Raw genomic sequence first — 25,461 nt, 5'->3', positions numbered from 1 at the left:
GCGAAGGACTATGCAGCAGGAATACAGAAACTTGTCACACGTTATGACAAATGCCTTAATTTGCTTGGAGATTATGTTGAGAAGTAGTTTAAAGTATCCTCTTTCAAATAAAATTTTTTATGTTTGTTAATATTTACTTTTGTCTCTTTATTTCACGAACGGGTACTACTTTCCGGATGACCCTCGTATATTATTGAATCAGGCGCGAAACTTCATTCTTACTCAATTGTGGTCTAAGTCCGCCATCGGGTACCCTCTCGATTTCTTCCTCCCTATGACTGCTTGGTGACATTTATACCTGAACAGTGGCCAAGTTACCTGGTTCCGCTTTGATTTTTACTAATATCATTCTGTCCGTTGTTTACTCTTTCTCAACTTCGCTTCTTCCTTTGTTCTCTATGATTGGCAGCACTATCTGGGTCTCTTACCATCTGCTGTATTTTACACCATAAATGTCTCTCCAGTAATCCCTGCTATTCTTCCATCTGACCTCGGACAGCCCTAAAACATCTATATTTCCTCTCTTCGTCTCTCACTTTATATTTTCTCGTCCTCAACGTCAACCTAACATTTTATCCCTATTCAAACTAATTCGGTATCCCTATTCTAACTAATGCGGTCGTTTTCTGCATCTTCTGTGTCGCTGCTGTCAGTTCTGTTTTGCTAGGATTCCGTGTGATTACGATTGGGACAGCCTATCCTCCCCCGACGCCGAACACGACACAAGGCCAATTGGGCCGAGTGCCTTAGTTCACCGGACCGATTTTCATTATTGCGTTCATCGTATTAGTTTTTGGAAAATAATTGAGAGTGGTTTAATCTACCTGGAGCCTGCTCCCGCCAACACTGCTCTAGAGGTTATCAGAGCTCTCAAGACCTTCCACCACGTCCATTGGGAGGGGATATTCAATTATGCTCCAGAAAAAAAATTAGTATTTATTGAAAATATTTTTTAAGGATATTAGAAAATGAACGAAAAATAAAATAAAGGTTATTTTGAATGGTCTATTTTGTACCATAATCCATAATCAACCCGAAGGTCGGTTTAGTAGGTGGTGGTAGAGATCACCCAGTATTAAGCCCTATACGGCGTGTGAAAATGCACACAGCAGGGTAGGGGGGCGAGTTCCTTTCCCTGTGCCGGTTATACTTCTTCAGGAAGACCTGGACCCGAAAAATCACTTTAGCTTGGTTGGAGTTGCAGGTGCCCGGGAATTGAACCCGGGACCCTTCTGTCAGCAGTCCAACGCTCTACCCACTGGACTACCGCGACCCATATATTACGAAATGTTTCATCTTCATGCAAATAGCACTGCTCTGTCACATTCATGGTTTCACACACAAAAATCACTCCCTAAAATTGTCAAAATTGTGCAATTGTCAAATGGTTGGACTCAAGTCACCGGTAATTTCAGTTTACGGTAATTTTCGCGAATAGTCAAGAAGGTATCATATGGAGGAGATTGCGGACTGTAGATTTCCAGCCTTGAAAGGTCGATTTTTAGAACGTGCTTGTCTTTACAAACGTCCTATATATCCTACGAGAAATTCCTCTCGTACATGTAACTTTACCAGTTCACTATCGGTCACTCGTCAGGCTTCAGTACAGTGAAAATGTTGTAACGGCTGCTGCCGCGGCTAAAACGTCGTAATTTTCGACGTTTTAGCCTCTCGACTATAAAGGAGGGCAATAGCCATCATAAATAGCGAATTAGAGTATTCGTACGTTTTTTAGATGAGATCGTGCGGGTTGCTTGTAAGGCAGCAGAAATATCGAAAAGTCATTATTCGATCAAATAATTAAATAAATTAGTACTTAACTTTATTATGACCAATATGGTATAATACTGTTGATACTCAATTTATTGCTCGAAATTTGTTTAGAATGGTTTCACCGTTGTCATAACTACAATTTTGCTAATAATAATGGTTTAATAATGCACATATAAGGTCCACTTTCCGATTTGTTCAGTTGATTACGGAATTCGATTGGATTAAAATCCCTCATTGAAGTGTCGACTCTATTGGGTTTGTGTTAATCTGAAGAGTTAAAACTACAATAAATATATGTATATAAGCATTGAATTGCATTTTAATTGATTGCCTTCAGAGATAAAATAATCGTTTTTACCATGAAAAGAATTTCCTTTTATTTCTGCATACAGTCAGGAACGTGTACAGTTCTGAACTGTTAAGTATCTCTTTCCGAAATTTGTTAACTGCACTGAAGTTGAATATTTTCGGCCATTACGACAACGGTATCAATTTCGAAATATCACTTCGTTGCCATCGCCACAAATATCATATTGGGATTCAAATATGCTCTATCTTCAAATTAGATAGGTAACGTCTTTAATTGGAATCCACCCGGAATGATTCAGCTGCAATTATTATTGATGAACTTTAATGATGGAGGAAGTTAATGTTTTTTATGGCAGAGGTAAATGCGAAGACATTCGGAAGCAGACGATGATAGCACCTTGGTTCGAATCCCTGAGCTAGCAGCTGACTGTACACACACGCACACACACACATGAGGAATGATCACAATACGAGTTTGAAAGTGCTATGTCGTAATGGGCACTCCAGATCTCTCGAAGGTAAGCCAATCACCTGTACACTCATGAGACGACCACGGTTTTTATGCACTTTGACGCTTCCCTTCATGGTGGACTGATTAGTTCGCCTTTGCTCCTTTCCGCGTCGGATGGAGGTAGTGCATGGAGAAACATCTCTTTGAAGAAAAACACTCGATAGCTTATGATCACTTCCGGGGAACACGAGAAAGTCGCGGTGTGCCCAAGGCCTCCTCTCTCACTCTCTCCTGAGCATTGCCAGGGTGGTGGTTTCGACCACAACGCGAAAACATGGGGCGCTCGTGCGTCCCGCGATGTCAGAAACACCCGTTGCCCCAGCAACCGCACCAAGGCAGCTCCTTGGAGGTGCACGGTCCCTCCGTGGTGCACCGGCGCCCAGCGCGGTGGTCCCCGGTCGAGTGGCGGCCGGTGTGCGGCGTTCCGCCTTTCCCGGAGGCCTCCGAGTCCGCCTCCACCCCGCTACCACCTCCCGCGCACGCCTTACCGTGGGCCACCCCCCTGCGCCTATGCTGAGGAAGGAAAGGAGGGGGGTGCACGGGTGGTGACCCCCCCCTGGGGTCGAGGGATACACTCCTCTTGAGGGCACTACCCCTCCCGCCTGCCCCAGCGTCGACGACCTCCTCCACCCGTAGGCCGCCGCCGACGGTCGTCGCCGCTCCGCCCCCGACTGCATCCCCCCGCGGTCCGAAGATCACCCTCGAATCCGACGCCGCGGAGGCTGACCTGCAGTGACCATGCATTCTCGATGGCTGGGGGGGCACGGGGAGGCAGAGAGATCCCCACCGCGATCCACCGGGGTCGGGGGGCAGGGCGGACAGCCTGCAGGGCCGGCCCCCGATGTCCACGGCGTCCCTGAGCATGGCATCGAAGTCCTCCCGGGTCCTGAACTCCAGAACGGCGCCGTCGCCCGCTGGTCGGAGGCTCACGGCGACGATGGCGTCGATGCGGGCGGGCCCCAGGGCTCCCAGCAGCTCTCCCATGCACAGGGGCCCTCCCTGCGCCCCCGGGAGCACCTCGAGGAGCAGCGAGAGGGCAGCCACGCCTCCCGCCTGCGTCGAATCAGGGTCATGTGCGTGTGGAGACGGAAGGGAATGGGGTAGTTGATGCTGGAATGAAATTGACGGGTACAAAAACTCCTGAGAATTTACAAAACGTAGAGAATCGAGCTCCAGTCGTTCAGCTCCTTTCTATTATAGCGACGGTAAAGAAATTTCCCATCGCTCATGAACGCCGTCCCATCTCATGCATGGAAAATAAAAGATTTTAAAGGAAATAGCAGAATGTTGAACTCAGAATAGTAATTTTTTTTGGGGAGTGTTTATAAACTAAGAGGCTGGGAATCATGTGGATTTCAGTAGGGGGACCGTAATGTCACTCACAATGTTTTTACGAGTAGATCTTCATTGCAGGAGATATGACGCGCGTCTCGTGATTGCGCTGGCGTGTGAAAAGTGTGAATAAACATTGTCATCGGTACGAGTATTCGGCTCATATTGTTATATCCTGTATTCTCACCTTTCGTGAAAAATACCGAGGTATTTGTGCCGCAACGGGATCGCAGTTTGATTCCGCGCCACGATGAACAAATAATGGCTCGGATGCACGGAATTTTGACGAAATCGAATGGAAATCGGTGAGGTGTAATGCGAGGAAAGGTTTGAGGGGCAGAAGCTATTTTCTCCGTCGAGCTGTGGACTGATGCAAACACTTTTAGAGGTGTGTGGCATGATTGTTAATAAAAAATGAATAGCCGCGTGGAATGGCGGGAGTAATGGTGAATACCGCACTAGTGTATTAACAGTTGAAAACTAATTAATGAAAGACTTTGTTGGAATGTTTAATCCCCTAAGTAGAAGGGGGAAATCTGTTCTTGCCATTTTAAACCAACAATAAAGATAAAGGATCTCGTACCTTCAGTACCTTCAATTTCAGCGAACCCTTGTTAGTTATCTCTGAATGTGATTTTATTTGACGAGGGAGGACCAGGTCCTAAGCATAACCGATGCCTCTGAAATTTGATTTTAATACGCTTTGCGTATTAACTATGATCCATGGGCCGTTTCCACTCCCTGATCACAAGCATTTCCATATTGGCGTGGTTGGCCAAATATTTATGAGATAAATGCATTTGAATATTACAAAAAAGTATTCAGATGATTGATAAGTCATGTAACAGCATATGAACTTATATTTTTAACGTAATGGTAACGTTCTTAGCTACCATCATAAAGTTAAGCTGCCTCATGTTATATTTTTACGGTTTTATTTTTACTAACTTTTTTGTGAAGCATTTTTATTATTGGTCGCAGTTTTCGTTCTATTTTTTCCACATTTCAGACTTTACGTTTGAGCTTCTCTTCTTCTGCTTTTTCATTATTGATCATTCTTTTCATTTCTTTATACATGTATTATATCTACTTCATATTGTATTGTATGTTTTACTGCATTTCGTTTTCGTTCATATGAAATTCAGTGGGGTGATTGTAGTAGCAAAGAAAACACGTATATTTTTGCACGGAGCTATTTGCGGAACTCTGCCTTGCAAAGCTGCACTTGTATATTGAATGATGTCTTCGAGAAACATTACCTGCTTCACGTTGAAAAACAAGGTTTTAATCTGCGAAAAATTTCACGAAGCCCAATCTAATGTTTTCAATGGGGCAGAAGAATGGGCGGGTGGAGTGAGAGTGGAAGGATGGAGGGGGGTGTGACAGCCCCTTTCTCTCGAGGTTAGAACTGTATATAATTTGATATCCTAAGAGTATTATTCCTCGGGAAGAATAACTAAAGGAATACTAAGAGCTGTAGTCGCAGTATTTCTTTGAATGTGAGATTGAACCAGAGGATTGGAGATGAAGAGTTTTCTTTTCACCCTGGGAAAACTGGTTCTTGACTTTTTTTGTTCCCTTTACAACACAATTTGTTGCGTTTTGAAATTATTAAATGCTGCGTAGGCCATATTACAAACTGATAGCTTGATATACTTTAGCTGTTTGATGAAATTTGAGAATCTCCAGTGATCAAATGATTACCTGTTTATTGTTAATTTACCCGTCTTTACTCAATAGACAAGTTTTTTTGTGTGTACTGTTTCACCACGCTTTAATTACAAAGTACAACGCGTTTCGTCGTTACTGCCCCACCTTCAGTGGCACACAAACCTGGTAATAACTGCTTGGGTCTAAAATTAACTTAGAGAGCTACGAGTTTTCGTACTCGAACTCATCACCAGGGAAGGAAAAAAAACTTGTGTTTGCCCTTCACTGCAGAAAACTTCCGGCCACGGTTCCAATAATTTCAGCAGAGTCCAATCACGCTTGTCGTCAAAAATACGCTGTCTTCCACGCTTTAGTCACTAAGTTAGTGATGAATCCACTACAAGAAAATGCCAACAACAGAGAATTACGATTAAATAAAAATTTAGCGGCGGTAGATGTCTACAATTTTTCCCTTATAGACAGAATTATCCGTGATACATTAGCGAGGAAAACTTACGACAATACAACCATTTCCCCATCACCGAGAAGAAACGTGACCAGTTGGTGTAAACTACCTTTCCTGTGGATAGTTCCTTACTCAATGGCTAACCATTTCCCCTGGTGATGAATTTAAAATAGTATTCTATACTCCGAGGACACATCCCAAAATATTAAGTTACACGGCAAGAATAAAATTGAAGGGGGAAACAAAAGTGGAGCGTATAAATGAAGTGCGACGAAGTACACTTTGTTGCAGCAGAGAGGTGCTTCAAAGCGAGACAAGAGGCATGAGAGACCTTTTTCTTGGTTTTATGGCTCGACTACCTTGATAATTTTGGTCCAAAGTACTTACGACATAGGTAAACTGTTCCGCCTGCTCTAGTTTATGAATACCTATTTTAGTATTTGGCTTACTCTTTCTTATTCTCGAAAACTGCATGCCTTTCGTTTTGCATACGTTACATTCATTCTCATCCGATACCTATCGCCCTGACCATCAAATACACTCAGCAATGCTTGCAACTCGATGGCTGACTGATACACTAAGGTTTGCTCATCCGAATACTTGATTTTATGAATTCCCCACCGACTTTCATTCCTCTTTCCAGTTTTCCCATGCCTTTTCACCATTTCCTCCAAATACATATATGCAGTTGATCAGCAAATTCGATAATGGTTACCTCTCTTTACTGTTACATACGAGTATATTACGGGGATCGAGATGGTGCGGGGGCTAACGTACGGGCTTCCCACCCTGAGGGCGCGGGTTCAAATCCCGGTGGTGTTGAATATTTTGCAGAGGTATCTCGATCGCTACTTGAGGTGCTTTGTGGAGGGCACTTTGAGTGAGTACGCCGTCCATCGGATGGGACTTTAAACTGCGGACCCCTTGGCGCCTTTCGTAAAGAGTAGGCTAATGCCGACGCCGGGTTTCTCTCCACCCTTCATCCTTTCCTGTCCATCCCCTACGGCGTAAATGGTCTTAGCTGTCGGTCGCCTCCCCTAAAAACTACTACGAGTAAATTACCCTAATGAATATTTACTGCTATGGCATCACGCATGCCCCTCCGCAAACCGAGCATACCTAATTTAAAGTAATAATTTGTCCTGCTCTCCAACCTTGTATTAATAATCCTGAGAACCACTTTAACTGCGTGCGAAATCAAAGTTATTGTTCTATAGTTCTCACATACACGTATGGCTGACTTTCCCTTTTTTAGATTAGGAACATAGACTAATCTGCTCAAATCTTCCGGCTAGATTCCTCCTAAACAAACGCTATTAATGAGGCTATAAAAAGCGTTTTTTTTCAATTCTAGATGAATTCTATTTTTCCATACGAATGGCGGTAAATTTGTGCCTCTCCTTCTTTGTTGTTATTCGCCGAGATTTTCCTTTGCACACTAATCGGTTATGTTTTCACCTTTCATGCCTTCTCTCTTACTCCGTACTCACTCTTCCTTGTGGTGTTCGAGTGTTTTTCAGGGAGGAAATCGCGTGTCCTCGACGACGATAATCCCTTGAGCGGTCTATTTTTTATTAGAATCGTTATTATTCACTGAAAGTATGTCCCTCTCCTTGATCCCTAAAAATTCCATTTTCCAAGAAAAAATACTCCCTAATTTATCGGCGCAACGCCGTAGGTTCTTTTCATTTACGGAAATTTCGTCATAAGATGTGAAGAAAAAATGAAACACAATGTGTCATTCCAAAAATTCAATTGAACTTGAAAACTCATTCCCAGTTTGGTTTTAGGCTGGGAAGGCGAGGTTGTCTGGAAAAGACACCCTCTTGCGATTTGTCGGAGCTATCCTAAAAGTTAAGACCGCGGGGTTTATTCAACTTCTAGAAACAGAATTCACCAGAGGGGTCTCGCTCACACCTTAAATTTCCCCCGGCCGTGGCGGGAAGCTACGGGATCCAAAGGTTTATATTTTAAACAGTTGACTTGAAGCATTCTTAACCCTATTGGTTATACAAAAATAATTAAGTGCTGCCATGTACCATGTGCGTCGTCATTCTCATACCGCGCGTCCATTCCAATGCGATCGATACCACGGAATTGGTCATGGGGAAGTCCCAAAACGTTACGATACATCTCGGCTTATTTTCGCGTTATACTTATCTTACAGGTAATTATTGTGGTCTGGGGAAATCGAACGGGGGTGGAAAAGCGAGGGGATTTCCACTTTGCGCCCCCTGCGCGTTTGACTAACGGCGTCGAGGTCCAAGTTGGACCGGGGGTATCTGTTGGTTGGGTATTGGGGGTGTGACATCTCCGCCGCCTTCCACCCGCTCACCTGCTGGATCTCCGGCTGCGGGGGTTGCGCCCCCCGCGGGTCCTCCTGCGCCACCGCCACGGCACCTTCGAACTCGACAGAAGGGGCCGCCGCGCCCCCGTTTACTTCTCTGACAAGCTGTTCCAGGTTCCCCCCGGGCGGGAAGGCGGGTGCGTCTGCCCCGGGCGGCGGCGTGGGGGCGGCGGGCGGGGGCGGGTCCTCCTCCGCCAGAGGGGTCAAGAGGTGCTGCTGGTGTTGAACCCTCAGCTCCGCCTTGTGCTGGTTCTCCTCGTTCTCCGCCTCCTCACCCTCCTCCTCCTCCCCCAACTCCTCCTCTTCCTCCTCCTCGTACTCCTCCTCCTCTTCCGCCTCCCCGTATTCCTCCTCGTACCCTTCCTCCTCCTCTCCCCCACCGGCGCCCACATCCTCCTCGCGGCGACTCCTCCAGTGTCCACCGCCGCCTCCCGCCGCGGTGGCCGTCGTCGCCGCCACCCGCGCTTCCAGCCGCTCGTACTCCTCCCGCAGTGCCCACATGTCCCTCCGCAGGCGTTGGTTCTCGCGGCGCAGCTTCTTGAGGTCGCACTGCCCCCTCTCCACCTCCGCGTTGATCTCGATCGTCCGCAACCGTAGCTCCTCGTTCTCGAACAGCATCCCCCGGGACGACCTCTTGTCCAGCTTCCGGTTCGGCTTGATGTTCGCATCCTTCTTTCGAGATCGCAGCATCTTGGACAGCCTCCCTTTCTCTCTCGATAACTCGAATCTATTACCCCTTCCACTGGCCTTCCCCCACCTCCTGACACGAACACCCACACGACCGCTCGCGTGTGTGTGTTTAGCCCGGTCCCCTCGCCCCCTCCTGGGATCTCCACCCTCGCTTCGATTCCTCGATAAACACACAAACAGGTTGAACAGCCCTCGAACTGGAGGTCTTCCTCCTCTCTCCGCTCGCCGTCCTCCTGGTCTCTCCGCCGTCGCTGTTTATCGCCGCCGGCCCTGGCTGATGTGCGATCATGGAGGAGAGAGAGAAAGAGGACGAGATTCGGAAATGGAGGAAGCTTACCTCTCCCCCTCCCCCCGCCCAGACGGCCGCCCGCCCGCCATTGTCGGTTTACATTACTACTCGCGGGGGTGGGGATGCCTCCTCCTGGGCGGCGGCACGCCTGTGATCTCTGGTCCGGGTGCAGAGGGGTGTACACAAACTGGGGATCGCCTCTGTGAGGCACCCCCCTCCCACCCGATGGTGGCCGGCCGCAGATGCACAAGCGCGTGAGACCACACTCTTGGGGGGGGCGTGTGTGCAGCATCGCCCACTCTATATATTTGTTAGCTCCTCTATGTGTATACACACACACAGTTTTGCTTGGGAAGTCAACAATATGAGTGTGTATATACATATTTGTATGTATACAGGTGTGTGTGCTCGTGTATGTATACATATATATATATATATATATATATATATATATATATATATATATATATAACCATAAACACAGTAATCAACCCGAAGGTTAATTTGGTGGGCGATGGTAGAGTTCACCCAGTACTAAGCCCGACGGCGTGTGAATATTCACACATCAGGGTGGCGGGGGGCCAGTTCCTTTCCCTCTGCCGGTTATGATTTCCCAGGAAAACCTGGTGACCGAAAAGTCACATAGTTTGGGTGTAGTTGCAGGTGCCCAGAGAGGCTTGCCCGGAAATCGAACCCGGGCCCTCCAGTCAGTAGTCCAACATTCTACCCCTTGACTACCGCGACCCACATATGCGAGTAATAACTGCGCATAGAAGAAGGGTGTTGCAAGCTTTCTAACGCTTATAAGTTATTCGCACATTCCATGGCTTTTCTGTGAGGCCCTCGCGAAGTCACGAAATCTCTCACGTGATCGTAATTCGTGACACATTTGTAATCAACATCCGCGGGACCTCGGCGGGGGATATGGAATCCTAGCCATCAACATTAAACATTCAAACTCAATGGATGTCAATGAATTATTGGAATTTAAAAACAAACTCGAATGGACAGATTCTCGATAGTCTAATAGAAAAAAACTTTCTCCGAGAAGTATTTACACCAATGGTATAATTATACGTAAAAGTTTTGGAAATTCCTGGAACCATTCTGACAACCCTAATCATCAATTTTTTTTTGTATTTCCTTTTTCTTTGCATTAGTTACGCATAGTTAAATTAAAAAGTTTCTTTTTTTGTGGGAGATATCTTAACGTCATTAAGACCAAAACACATGTTTTGAAGAATATGTGACAGAAATTGACCTTGGCGTCCTGGAAGGGCTTGTGCGTTCTCTTGACCACTACAGCTCTAAGCCATTACTCAGATACCGTAGTGCATGCAATTGTTGTCAACATGAAAGACATACATTACTTGAACTATTTTGTAGAACTCTATTTTAATTAAAAGTTAAGAAAAACGTAATTTACGATGTTGCATGACTGGTGCGTAAACATTTGCCACATATCATAGCTATGGCTTGTGGGTAGCAGGTAGATACGAGTAGATAAATAGATTTTGCTAGGCATACTCATAATGATCACTTCGCCCTAACCCGAAATACTATACAAACACGAAAAGAAACAAGAAAGTACCACCATTTATATGTTTTGGTGGTCATGCCATCTTTATCAGTGTGAGAATTGTGGAACGAAGTTGGTTTCATGCTGAAGGAAGTTTCTTTGACCGGGCCTCGACCCGTGGGACTTCTACTTGTCGAGCAGATGCACAGAGCTTCTCGCTACCCAGGATGACATAGTTAATGCGAAGAAATGGTTGAGTCTCTGACCCAGAGATGGCGCTCGGGAGATATTCGGGATTGAATATTTTCACTATAAACTGTAGATTTAAGATCGAAGTAAGCTGTCATTTAAATTGCAGTTTGTTTTAAAATAGATTTCACGTCAATGATTCCGCATTAGCGTCCTCATTTAATTATGTATTCTATCGATTTCTTATTTTTCCCCGTAATAAATCCGACAAATGAAGGTAACCTAGCTTGAAATGATTGACAATGAGATAATTCAGCTGTTCCCGCCGACACAATTTGGAAGGGCTACGGATAGGGTATCAGCGGGTTCAGCCTGGTGGTTTCAAATACACGAAGGCTCCAGATGTGGGCCATCTCCCGGTTTCTCGCCTCAGCGCTACTTGCAGTTTTCTGAAGAGCCTCGATTATTGCCTAAGTATTTGTGGGGGCTGGCGGGAGTCGGTCAAGAGCTTTCCTTTGCACCCAACAGTCCCACCCCTTCCGCACTCTCACCCAAGTTTCACTCCGCGTCCCAACGCGAGCCCAAACCTCTAATCTCAATTACTTGCCTCGGAACACACTTCCTCAACACGATGTGGCGACAAAGGGAAACGCCGGCGAACTCAGCAAATTTGATTACAGAACGGAAACTGATAGCCAAAACTAAATTGCACCTCCTTCTACAGCTTCTCACGAACGAAACCCTGAACCCTCAAAATACATGTATAACTTTTTGAAAGAACGTGGACCAAATATTTTCCCGATAACCGATATTTTTTCGATTCATCGATGGATTTCATGCGTGGATGGAGTTAAATTTTTCAGAAAAAATTAAGACACCACCAGAAAACATTCGGAATAAAACCAATGCATCGTAAAATCTTGATAAATGAACAGTTTATTTCATTACTAACTTTTTCCTTGCACCCATAAAATAAAAAAAAATAATAAAGAAACTCTACCCCGGCATAAATAATGAGAAATACACGTCAGGACTTTTGCTTAAGTGCCCTTTCGTGTCCTTCAGACGTCCCTCAAGCCTAAGAAATCTTTTGTAATCAACGAGGCCCTTATCATGGCCTTATATTTCTTCCGACTCATTAAAATTCCGACTGCCTACGATTCAAATGCTACCCCATACTCCGCCCAACAATCTTGTAATCCACGCCTGCCCTCATCCCGAAATAATTTGCATCAATCTGCATGTAAAAAAATGTCATTGACCCCTTTTCCTGCAAAAATCTGCTCTCGCTTCTACATGGGCGAATGTACCACCTCTCTCTCTATCCGTTTTTTTAGCTTTCATGGACATAGATAACGGCTTGGAGCCTCGCTGCCGAGCTAAGCTATAATGCCGGACGTTCTCCAGATGCATAATCCTAGATTTTTATGGCAAAGCAAAGGGCGTTGTCAAGCGGGAGTCGGAGGACGGAGCTGAAAGCTATTTGTCTCCCACACAAAGATATTTGGTCGTCAAAATGGTGTGAAGACTACTCGTTTTTGTCATTAAAGAAGTGTTTTATCACGAAATAATTCGTGGTTTAACAAAATTTTCTTAAAAGTTGTTCTTTATTTAGTCCCATTTATGAAAATAGTGGATAAAATTCTGGCTTTCTAGTTGAAACCCTTAATTCGTGGAATATCAAGAGAGAGAATCTGCATTTATCCAATAAAGATCATGCAGTCAATAAAGTAGGGGCAATCAGAATGTGTTGAATTCCCAATGGTAATTATGCTGCTCATAAACACGACGGTCAGTTGTGCGGGAGGCGCCGCTAAACCAGATTCATACCTCCGCAAAAGTAAAAAGAAATATTGTCGGAAATTTCAGGCATTCATCGACTACAAACAAAGTCGAATCTATCTACAAAACAATAATTTTCCGCCCATCAAGGACCAAAACACGAGTTGAGATTACACCATTCTGAAACTGGAGAGTTTGCAGCTATATAATTAATTTCGGTTGAGGAATATATTTCGAGTCCTTTGAAGTTGAGCTTTTTGTGTGAGTGGGAGGGGGTTAGAAGCCTTATGGTAAGTGCGGAGTTGGAGGGGACGTGAAGAGAGTCTGAGGTTGGAGTTTCCGGAATCACCCATCGACCAATCGGGAGGAGGATGCCTAGCTTGCTTGATATAATAGTAGGTGGTTTCCCACGGTCTTTGTCGGACCCGTAGCGTGACTAATGACACCAAGGCCATAGCGACGGGTGCCCACGAGAATTAAGGTTTGTTAACTGACTCGTGGAAGATTTTATTATTTTGGGCGGGATTGAAAAGTATTGGAACTTCAGGTGAGGGCGCATCCAGAGTCAGATGAGAGTAGTTGCTCGGTTCATAATTTATTGATCTTCAGTTTTTTAATGCGATTAAATACTCCCTAAACTCTCAATTTCGACATGAGTTCATGATGTGTCTTTGTATTGCTTGTTTCTCAAATGGAAATAGTAAATACTTAGATAAATAGGATGAAACAGAAGGGGATTGATTCGCACTATTGGATATGCTTTACCAAAATAGAAATATGATTGACCATTTCACGGCAATGGTTGGCCTACATTATGTGACATAGTGAGACAGGAGACTCAGGGAGACAATATCAAGAAAAACTTTTGTTTTCGTTCAGGCAAATTAAAAAAAATTGTTAGGACTTGTCAGTGTTGTAAAATGACTTGCAGCTCTGAGATACGGACGGACTTTGGGTTCGTCACCCAATGTCACACAGCCATAGAAGAAGATGGACTACATATATTATTAGCATTGAATTTGAATGAAATTGTGTTTACTCAGCGTTATCATTAGACCAGCACTATTTGCGGTAGTGGTTGTTTCTTCCGACAGGATATCGTCGACACCCACGTTTCTGTTTAATACGTCCCTTTTGCTTCTGCCATTGTTTTTGTCCGTGTTGCCTTTAAAGCAAACTCTTCTACGTGTTGAAACGTCTTTTCCTCATATCATTCGAAAGCTTTCTTGTTTATTTCGACTTCAACCCACCACATATTATGTTATACCACGTATTAGAGATTGTCAATACATTTAGAAGAGGGCTTGAACTTATTTACGATGGTTTACATGCATCCCTGTATTTATGATTGCACTTTCGAGAAATCCATGAAATTGCTTGGTGCATGCCCTGGTGTGTGTTTCGCCACCTCCTGTACATCATGTACTCACCCCCTAGTTGAAAGGTAGCGACCAACGCCGGCGCCATCCAGATGGTCAACCCCTTGAAAGAGAAACCCTTCCTTTTTTTTAGTGGGGTGAAAGAGGAGTCCCTGGGGGATTATTGAGTTGTCCGTAGTGTCGCTTGGTGTCGCAGAAATATGTAAAAACTTACAAAATGACGAAAGAGTGCCACAAGAATTACGGGGAACGTACGGAGACTGGCGTTACCTTGCGTGACCTTGACATTCATAACTTTCCAACCTTAGTCGGAAGGCTCGGGAAGCCACAACGTGCGGCGGAGGTTGTTTCCCCTCGTGCGTAACATCCCGCCGCGTGGGCGTGTTAGGGCATGAGTCATTTATGCATGAATATTCACTTGCACATAATTACTTAAGCATCGTTTGAGAATGGCCCGTCAGGAAGCAGGGCTGGAGATAATTGGAATGCTAGAGGCGTGCTCGGGAAGGAACTGGAGGAAATGCAATGGTTGCTCGAAAAATGGATGTTCGTCGTGTGTGTTCGTGAAACGAAGCGCAAGGTCTGTGATGATGTCCGCGGGAATGACTGAGCATCTTAGCCGGGAGTTGAGGATTGCGTGCTCTGCAGATTCAGGGCCCAGAGGCTTGATTCTGAATAAATAGATTCTAAGATGTATATGAGAAAGTTAGACCTTTTGTCCTCTATGGTTGCTCAATTTTGATATAAATTGAACACGCTATGGGCAATGGGAGTGTGGAAAATGAGTTCCGTCTGGAAATTTAGGGTCGTTTTGGCGTGATTGCGAGACGGAAAGAGGAAGATGAAAATCAACAATCCGAGAGACTGGAATTGGCAAGGGTTGGCGGAGAGAGGGCTGCCGGGTCGAGTGAATGACGGGCAATATGGAGGGTAACCGTATTTACCTTGATTGGTGGTTCAAGAAATTCATTTGTAATCGTGGGAAAGGGGTGGGTCTAATACAAGTACACTAATGATTAGAGAATGAGAGCGGGAGGTGAATAGCAATGGGAGAGGTGCTGGGCGTGGGACGGATGCTTACCATTTGGTCGTGTCAAATGTTATCTGAAGGAAAGGTTACTGACAAGGAAGTTAAGAGCATCAAAGTTGTTGGGAGAGTAAAATTGGGAAGCTGCTCGACATAAATGCAAGAGGACATAATGAATGTTAGTGTGAGAATAAACTGAAATTAAATCAGGCAGGTTGGGATCAATACAAGTCGATGGAACATGGGAGAGTGGGTTTGAAAGGAGCGTTCGTGGACGAGAGGAAGACTGGTTGCTCGGCAGATTAGGGAAGCATGAAATGCTCGCGAAGGGATCCAAAATGTCGATAAATGGAGCAAGGGAAAACCACCGCGTCCGGGGTCGATAAAATGGCCTCTGATTTCGAAGGAAAAGGAAGGATCTAAGGATCTATTTTGGGGAATGGGTGAAAGGAACGAAGCAAGGTGAGGGAGAAGGGATGGATGCAGTGAAGAGTGATGTTGGCTGGGATGAATACGAAATCGTTGATTGTTAGATGGGCTAGTATTGTGAGGATACATTCGATTTTGACGTAGATGATGAAAGTCACCAGAATGTGGGAGTAGAGAGTGAAAACGATTCCAGGTTGTTAGTGTAATTGCCTGCGAGATTGCGTCAGAAAAGTGAAAAATGCGAAAAACGGAAAGGCAGCAGTCGCAGAACGAAGACACGCAGTGGATATGCAGGTTCTGTACAATAAGTAAGTATTGTGACTGGTTCGCTGTAGCCTCAACGGAGCGGTGGATATGGGTCCGACCGGTTGGCTCGGTAGATGGGTCCCCCACCACTCAGGCGCACTTTAGTTCAGTCGCATCCGGGCATGCGTTGAGACAGGAGGTGGATTTTTGTGACGTGTGATTGTTTTCGGTGTCGTTCCCCCAGCATGGAGCGCAACGTCGAGCAACGCAACGCTGTGAAGTTTTGCGTTAAACTCGAGAAATCCGCGTCAGAGGCCTTTGAACTCATTAAACAGGCTTCTGGGGATGAAGCCTTAAGCCGTCACCTGCATTGTAACAGAGAATCTTGCGATGAGGAAAGTGTGCGCGAAGCTGGTGCCGAAAGTCTCAAAGAAAGGAACAAAAAGTGTCGCGGGTGGAAATTTCTCAAGAAATTTTGGACTGCGTCCAGTAAGATGAAGATTTTCTCGACAACGTTATTACCTCAAAGGTTAGCTTAAAAGGAGCTCAAAGGTTATCGGTTCGACTCCATCGAGGCGGTTCAAGCGGCGACGACCAAGGCTCTCTACAGTATTCCGGAAACCGGCTTCCAGCGGGCTTTTGACGAGTGGCAGACGCGCCGAACTACAGGTGTATCGAAGCAGGAGGAATGTATTTTGAAGATTATTAAGTAATTGTAATGATAACTGCAATAAATTTTGATTTTTTTAACCAGCCCCGATACTTATTTTACGGACCCTGTAACAATTGCTATTGCCAACGGTTATATTGCTTCCATTATCGACCATAACCTTGGAGAAGAAACAGGAATAAGTACACTCTTGAAGTATATACATATATTTTTTGCGCCTAGTAACATAAAGAACACTCTGACTAGAATTAACCTCTTTAGATACCGTCTGATCAATTTTCGAGAACCCCTTAAACAGGTTTAATGACAAATAATCATTTTATGGCTTCTTTAATCTTGGTTTTGCCCGTAAAGTATCCGCTGTCACGCTTTGGAGTGAGCAAAATCCAATGTTGACTTTTTAAGGAATTCAGTTGCGACAAGCTCCGATGTACCATGTCGCACGAAATCTTCATGAATCTAACTACAACTTCAGTTGAACATCGCCATTACGCCATTGCCAAAAATTCAGCCAAAAATAAATCGACATTCAACGAATGGTAGGGACGTAAGGATAAGAATCGCGTTAGGCGGTGAGGTTTTTTCACAAGGAGGGTGAAATTGATGCCATGGGCGTTGGGTAAGGGTGTTTATAAATTGCTCGTCAAAACCCTAATATTGAGTGTGGTTTTGTGCGGCGCGGAAACATGGTTATTGAAGCAGGATGGTAGGCGTTGATTTGAGGCTTTTGAAATATGGGTGTGAAGAAGGATGGAGAAGGTCAAGTGGACAGAGAGGAAAACAGAGAAGTAAGACAAAAGCTACCTAAACTGGTTTACTAACAATGATAATCATAATGAGTTATTTATTTGGAAAGAGTGAAATTGTTTATTCTTAATTTCCATGAATAACACCATCAAGCGTGTGTATGCCTTACGAAAGTGTTTTTAGTCCATTTGGGATGACGCCTATGAAAAGACTCACATTTATATAAACATAATTATTATTTATGTAAATATTATACATTATATAGCTTAAACATTTTATATGAATATTTAAAGGTGAAATGTCTATGATTAATAGGACGTGTCTACAGCCGTTGAAATATGGTGAAGAGGTAATCAAAGTGAGCACTCGTTTGTGGCTCACAGTGGTGAAGAGATTGGAGTATTACGAAAGATGTGGTTAAAAGGAGGCAAGGCCAGTCTAAACACGTGCTCGCACACCATCACAGGTTTGTGAATCAGCATTGAGACCCGTTGAGTGACGGGCCTTCAGGGGCTTTTTGTTGCCCCGCCAGGGACCCGTGAATGGCATGAAATTAAATGAAAAAGGAAAAAAATACACTGCAGCGGCGCATGCACTCTCTGGCTTGTGGCGCACGATTCAATGCGAGGTTGATTTGTAAAATAGGCGAGAAAAGGAAATGGATGTATATACGGGTTAAGTAGAAGGAAATGTAAAGCGTTAAATAATAAGTCGAGGTGGGAAACAGATAGTGAGTGATAGAAGAGTGGAGGAAGACGCATTGCGAGGAAATGGAAGTTTTTATAAGGAAGGGTGAAGTTGATGCGCTCATAAAAGAAGGCGAAAGCACACTCACGAAATAAGAACATAAAATCCGTGCATAAAATTGAAGATAAGTCTGTAAAATTATTAATTGGACCAGGAAAGATTCAAGAGAGATTGAAGGAATTTAAATGATATGGCAAAGATATTAGACCATTAAGCTTAGTTAAAAAAAGAGAATAAGGCGTAGTGAGGATATCCATGTTAAAGGAGTTCGTAATTTTCCAGGTACAACGCGTTTCACCGAAACACGGTGTACCAGGAAAATTCATTTCTCTGAAACGCGTTGTACCTTAAAATAAACTCTGTGGAAAATTACAAACTCCTTCGATATGGACATCACACAATTCCACTGAGGGAATCCTAAAAGTGTAAAGTATAGATGAGGATAGCTTAGGTCCAGGAATACTCGATGGCGATATAGTAAGGGCACTAAGGGAATTGAAATCAGATGAGGCTGTGGGGGTAAACAACATTCCCGCGAAACTACTTCAAGGTTTAGGAAAACGCGGGAGGAAGAGATTTTATTGACCAATCCGTAGTACTCATGAGAGATGAATTTGGCCGGAAGAGTTCGCCTAATCAGTGTTTGACCTTATTCCAATAAAGGAAAGGCAGCCATATCTTAGGACCGTAGAAAGATAAGTTTCAATTCGCATTAAGATAACGTGGCACTGAGGATCATTCGTATGAGTATGGAGAGCAGGGTAAAAGATTGCTTAACGGAGTGGTCAGTTGGGAATCAGAAAGAGGCCATGCTTTCGTGGTGCTATGGCATTAATGAGGTAACTAATAGAAAGGAACATATAACGCCTAACAAGATGTATTTTTTTCGTACACTTCGAGGAGGCATTCGATAGGGTAAATTGAGTGGATTTAATGCACATAAAAGGAAATAGGAGTAGATTGGAGGGATAGTAGACGTAAAAAGATTAGAATGTTCAATCGGCACCGTGAATGACTTCCAAGGGACTTTGTTGTTACTTTCACATATTAGGGTGTCTTGTACAATTGGCCTTATTCATCAGTCTATTGCATGCCTACCGGATAACGAACCTATGTTTTAGTCCGATAAATACCATCATAGTTTTGTGGCAAAAAAGAAGAGTTTCTTCTCGTTTCATAGGAACAGTGTTTTCAAATTCTTAGTGGCCCTTCATTGCTGTAATGTTAACTTTTAATTTGGCCATCCTATTTTCAATAACTTTTTAACCTTCATTTGTCCCATATTGAATATTATCCTATGCCTATCATACTGAATTCCTAATGCTTGTGGCAATGATTGTATGCACGATAAGTTTTCCCCAATAAGAATGCTATTGGTATAAGTTTTGTGTCAAGACTTACGTAGTGTAGGTAATAGAAACACAATAAATATTAATTGTGGAATTGCTGTATTTCCATTATCTATACAATTAAGATATTCCACCGAGTAACGGTGATCACAGTGTCACACGCAAGACTTGCGTAATTTCCGGAAGGTTGCAAAGTTACACCTTGTAGTAATTATGATCGTATGATAATATTCCGCCCCTTCCTTTTTCTCAAAAATCAATTTAACTTCGTTTTGTATATCTCATCTCATGCCTGTTACATTGATTTTCTGATTCTCAGAGCTATGGTTGCAATCTCTTGGCGTCCTTGCTAACTAAAGCATCCGCGAACTTAAATATTGTATTGTGTGTAAAACTCCCTTACTTTAATTTCTGTCGCCAGTGTTTCCCATGTCACTTTTATCATTTCCTCCACATATGCATAGAAAGGTACGGGTGATATCGGACAACCCTGTCTCACCTCTCTTCCTAACACTGCCCATTCCGACACTCCCTTCCGCCACTCGCACCCAAACAGTCTGAGACATGTACATGTTGCGGATATCTCCTATCCCTGCGAAATACTACTATCTTCTGCAATATATGTTGATTAAATCTACCTTATCTCACAGATTTGACTTCTTTATACTCAGTACCTTCTGTATCCGCATCCCCTCCCAGGAAACTGGGCAGGTTGACTACGTTGTTCCTTAGTCTGTGGAAAAAACAAAAAAAAGAATTTTTTTTGTCCACTCTGATCCCCAAGAAGTCACTACATAAATTTACGCCTATTTCGGTGTTTTAACTGGATGTAAGTTACAGTAAAACCATTTCTCTCGTGTGTAACTCAATTGCTTTCTCCCTGTGGTCATTCCGTAAAACCGTATTACCCTACCTATCTCTTTCTTCATCTACAAACGCGTTCCAATGCCGCATCACTATCAGATTTTTCCTTCTAGGAACACCCGCAATAATTCCCTATAATTGTTCGTTTACGCTGTCTTATGTCCACCTGCATTTGATTGCTTGTCAGCAGAGAGACTTGGAAAATGGTTAAGTTTATTGTTACAGCTGATATCTCAGTTAAAAAAGTAGTTGCTCAACTTTTCCATGTTTACTAAACTTCTTCCCAACTTTTTGTTCAATACTATTTCCACTCCTCGCTGGCTCTCTTCCCCTCCACTGTATATTACTCTATAAATATCTCTCCCGTAATCCCAACTATCCTTATATCGCACAGCCTTAAGATATCTGTGTTTCTTTACTCCATCTTCTGCTTTATATTTTCTCATTCCTTAGTTTTCAGCGTTAACATTCCTAGTCGCTAATCTTACATTGTTCTATGCTCTCCTGTGTCTTCTTCGCAGTCCTCACGTAAGCGCTTCAATGCTCGAACGAGTGCCTGCCTATGAAGTTTTTAAAAGATCTCGATTTTCACATTTATGACTTAATATGCTCGTTCCCGTATGTTGCATTAGATCAAAAATAGTTTTAAGTAGCATTTATAAATTTCTCCGTTAGTACACGTATGCGCTTGGGCAATATCACTAGTCGCAAATGCACATCGCGACACACTTCTTGATATGTTAAAAATATGCGGCTATTCATTATATCCATAGGAATATATTTAATAGTACCAACCACCGGCAATCGAAATAAAATAAATTAAATTTCTAAAATTAAAATTAGATTGAGTAGCTACGAATGTTTTAGTGAATATCGACGACAAATTGGTTAATTACCCCAATGCGTGAAGGTTTTTTTCGTTTTCCAATGCTTTCAGCCGCGACCAAATGCGGAGCACCGAAAATAAATATCAGGTATTAATACGGCAAAACTTAAATCGGATATATAATGGATTCAATCGGAGTTCTCGGAGGAGTTTACTCTTCGCTAACCGTGGCGCCCGCGCTTCAGTTGGCGCCCCCAATCCGCGTTGCCTTGGCCCTTGCCCTCCTCCCCGCCCCCGACGCTCTTCCCCCGTCACTCCCGCTTGCCTTGTGTCGGCCAAGGGGCGCATTGTGAGTTGGAGCGCGGCCCCTTGACCGTTGCATCCGCCGCCCCCATTACCTCCTTCCCTCTCCCTTTCCCTCCCCCTCGCACTCTGCCCCTTCGGCCATTCCCATACCACGGCGTTCACACGCCCCCCCCCCCTTCCCCCCCCGCGTAGTCGTTCATTCTCCACGCGTCCTTGTCCGCTTCTCCAAATTTCTCCGCGATCCATCCTCTGGAAACCGACCGGCGCAATCCCCGAGTTTAGTCCACATTTGCACTGTTCCTCGTACAGATGAGCACTTACCCTCGTTTTGCCGGTGCCGCACAATGATGCAATATAGGGGGGGAGTGCTCTTCTAATCTTTTTGCTGGCGTGGATGAACACTCATTACGTAATCTATTTTTCACGCACGCAATCACTTTCCGTGCGCCTTTTAATATCTCATATCTAGCTATCTTTTGCAAACATTTTGCTGATCAATATAATATATATATATATATATATATATATATACATATATATTTAAACAAACCATTAACAGAGTTATCAAGCCGAAGGTCGGTTTGAGAGATGATGATAGAATTCACCCAATGCTAAGCCCAACGGCGTGTAAAATTCACACATTAGGTTGTGTTTGTGCATATACTGTATGTATGCACATGTATACATATGTATGTATTTGTTTATGTGCGTGTGCATATATATATATATATATATATATATATATATATATATATATTCGAAATAGAACGCCCTTCAGTGACGCACAAATATATAAAAACACTGATTGAGATGTTAAAAACATAAACACATAGAAAGGACACTTACATATGTAGTTTTGACGTTTCGACGGCACAGCCATCATCATCGGATGATTGCCGTGCCGTCAAAACGTCTATATATATACATACATACATATACATACATACATACATACATATATATCCACACACACACTGCACGCGCACTATATCGCCCACTTTGATAATAGCACTCTCCATACAACCATCATTCTTCCCAGACTCCTTATCAAACACGACAGACAGTCTTCGTTTTGTGATGCATTGGCCTCAAATTTATTCTGTTTACCCTCAATGAGGTTATCCAGGACTCCTTGCGCATCTGTTCGCCTCTCAGCCGGCAGTATTGCATCGTCGACACACTGGAAGTATTTAAAATTTATACGATCGTACATCCAACGGTTGCACCTGGCTATTCCTATAATGCATCTCTCACGCGTTTATCCACAAACATTGAACAACCAAGGTGATATTGCGCGTCCTTGTTCCATAAAATGCTTTAATTTAAGTCAGTCAGTCTCTCAAGTCAAAACTCACCTGTTTTAATTCCTCACTTGCACAGTTTACAATAACTGAGTATTCACTCCGTTTTTTTCCAAAAAAACCTTCCTCAACGTCCCTCGAATCACATGTTGACGCATGCCCTCTTTAAATTCAGAAATGCACTATAAAATTCCCTGAGTCCGGGCATTGCCTGCAGTACTCGTAGTAAAGCCAATATAACATACATACAGTCACTGTCTATAATCGAATGATATCTTCATTACTCTTTCCATCCACGCTTACCCAGCATGACATACTAAGATAAATTTTATTTACTTATATATTCACTCGTGGTTACTGAAAATCAATAATTAATATCTCCGACGGCTGACTGGAAATTTAGTATCCCAGTCGAAATCATTGCAAACCGTGCATGATCGGGAGGGTTGCTAGTTGATATGAAGCCATAAAATTGCACGAAAAACACTGCACAGACCCGAATTGATCTCAAGGCATATTTTCTGCCGCCCAGGTCGAATTAATATCCTCATTGCGCAGGTTGGATTCTCAATAGCCGTAGCAGTATATGTTTTGCAATTTCGGATGCGAGTTCCACGAGACTTGGATAGGAGACTATAGAAGAGGTCAAAAGCTCCTTTTCCGACTGAGAGCATGCCCTGCGGTTGACTTAAAGGGAATCAAATTGCTGTGTGGCAAATACCTTGAACTAGACGCCATGCTGCCTGTTCGTCACAGGTTTGAAATGATAATATGTTGTAAGTCTCTTAGGTGTAATCGGGACGCCAGGAATATCTGCAAGTGGAAGCTGCGCATGAGGGCAGCGTGACTGATCCCTACGGGCCACGGTTGGTGGAACGAACCTTAATTGCGTCCCGTCCGCGATGCTCGACCCCGGCGGCACTCGTCCCGCGGTGCACTGGAGCGCCGATCGGCCGCCCCCTCCGAGAGCGGGCGACGCCGCACCCTGGAGCGAGCGCCGCGGCTGCAGACTCGCCGAGCGCCGCCCTCCGCCGCTCTGGCCCCCAATCAGGGCCCGCCGTCGCCTCGCGGAGTGGAGCCACGGTCGCGCGGCCCCTCCCTCCATTGTTGCCGAGCATTCAGCGCGCTCCCCTCCGCCCCATTCGTTGGCGATCGCGTTGCTCCCGCAGATACTTCCGGTGCGTCAGTTTGATGTTCCTCCTCCAGAGCGGTGGTTAGAGGTGGTCCCGCCTCACCTTGCGACGACCAGCACAGATGCTTGCCACCACTTGACCTCCGAGTTTCATCTCATTAACGTTCGAACACCTCAGCGGTGGACGTCTTATTTGTGTGTCGTCACCGAAGCTTAGTATGACCTAGTATGATCATGGCTGCGCGCGACCCAATAGTGGGTATCAAAATAGTTGAAGGCTAACGACCTCTTTTATTAAATCGCTTAAGTTATTTTCCTGACAGTTTATTAAGTGATCACGATTACTTTGTGCCTGGACAGGGCAAACATTTAAGAATGAAATAGAGTTTAATGCTAAGAATAACGATTTAACGCTAGGGCAGCCTTGGCCGTGTCTACGGCCGTGTCAACAGAGCAACCTTACTTTGAAGTGCAGAGTTTTAGGAGTCACTCGCCTCAGCCAGCGAGTGTGCGTGCCAATTTGGCACGCACGTAGTGTTGGTGGGCTGGCATTGGGGGAGGCATTATCTCGCTCTGATGGAAAGATAACGAGGAGTGCGCGCTTGGCCTGAAATTGCATCTCATGCTCCCACAGTGGAAGGGGGGGGGGGGTTCGGACGGAAAGCCGACTGATTAATGGCGTGTCTGGGGAAATTATCCACGAAGTACATGCACGAAACGTTACTTAAAAGCCATTACGAAGAATTCAATTTCAAGAAGTTTCAGGATTAACAAAACAGCAATGGTGATGGCCATAATTAATATCTGCGTTCACAAGAAAAACAGATACGGGATAATTAATTGATATCGTATTAATGTGACATTCTGTTTTGTACCTAGCGCCAGTTCCTGTTACCATATCACTTTAAAACGCCGTTGAGTGGGTCGGAGAGAACGGGGCCGAGGGGAAAGGCTAATGATCTTCTTGAGCCCCCCTATTTATTGCCGCTCGGGATACACCCGCGGCAATGCCTCGGCGCACACCTGTGGCTCGCGAGGCGCCGCTGACCTCCTCATTTTATTTCCATTTTGAAACCACCCCGCCTCATCCGTAAAATTCCTTCTCCAGTCTGACTGAACTACTTGTAGTAAGGCATACAAATGGACCTGGCCACTTCCTATTGGATCATCTTGGGATTAATAACCTGTGTTCATTTTCTTGATTCTCTATGGTGTTTATTACTGCTCCGATTATATTCCTTTGATCGGAGTTTAATAAATTTTATAAACCGTATAAAACCACTTGCATTCATAGTGTGTACATGACAGTGACTAGCATTTTACATAGAAATCAAAATGTAAACTTACTCATTGCTTGATATTTCGAGGGCATGAGCTGTCTTCCTTTAGAAGAGTGGATAGTATTGCCCTTAGCAAGGATGAGACAGAGGTGGCGGAAAGAAGAAAGTAGAGTATTAGTAGAGTCTGGTAAAATACCCCTCGAAGTATTTACTGTACTTCTCTAACACCCTGTATATTATTTTCTCTTTCTGGACGTAATTTTCCCAAAATTTCTCAAATTCAGACAAACTCGAGATACGA

At 44.1% G+C, this 25,461-nt stretch overlaps 1 protein-coding gene and 1 long non-coding RNA gene across 2 annotated transcripts in view; one reads left to right on the top strand and one right to left on the bottom strand.

Moving 5' to 3' along the window:
- LOC139694909 (uncharacterized) overlaps positions 1 to 25,461 on the top strand; it is a 70,109-nt gene that overhangs the window by 44,206 nt on the left and 442 nt on the right. The gene's annotated exons all lie outside the window — the stretch shown is intronic.
- LOC139694922 (uncharacterized) lies at positions 2,119 to 9,078 on the bottom strand. The gene is made up of 2 exons (XM_071593427.1): positions 8,377 to 9,078; positions 2,119 to 3,703 (listed from the first exon to the last, which is right to left on the bottom strand). The coding sequence occupies exons 1-2, from the start codon at positions 9,076 to 9,078 to the stop codon at positions 2,894 to 2,896; spliced, it is 1,512 nt and encodes a 503-aa protein (XP_071449528.1). The 3' UTR covers positions 2,119 to 2,893.

Source organism: Hetaerina americana, unplaced genomic scaffold (assembly GCF_022747635.1).
Source record: "Hetaerina americana unplaced genomic scaffold, ioHetAmer1.1.p SCAF_6, whole genome shotgun sequence".
Taxonomy (NCBI): Eukaryota; Metazoa; Arthropoda; class Insecta; order Odonata; family Calopterygidae; genus Hetaerina; species Hetaerina americana.
This window is presented reverse-complemented; position numbering and strand designations above follow the sequence as displayed.

Coding starts and splice junctions, on each gene's coding strand:
- LOC139694922 (XM_071593427.1), bottom strand. CDS start 9,078: ATGCTGCGATCTCGAAAGAAGGATGCGAACATCAAGCCGAACCGGAAG. Junction 3,704..8,376: donor CGCAGCCGGAGATCCAGCAG/GTGAGCGGGTGG, acceptor ATTTCATTCCAG/CATCAACTACCCCATTCCCT.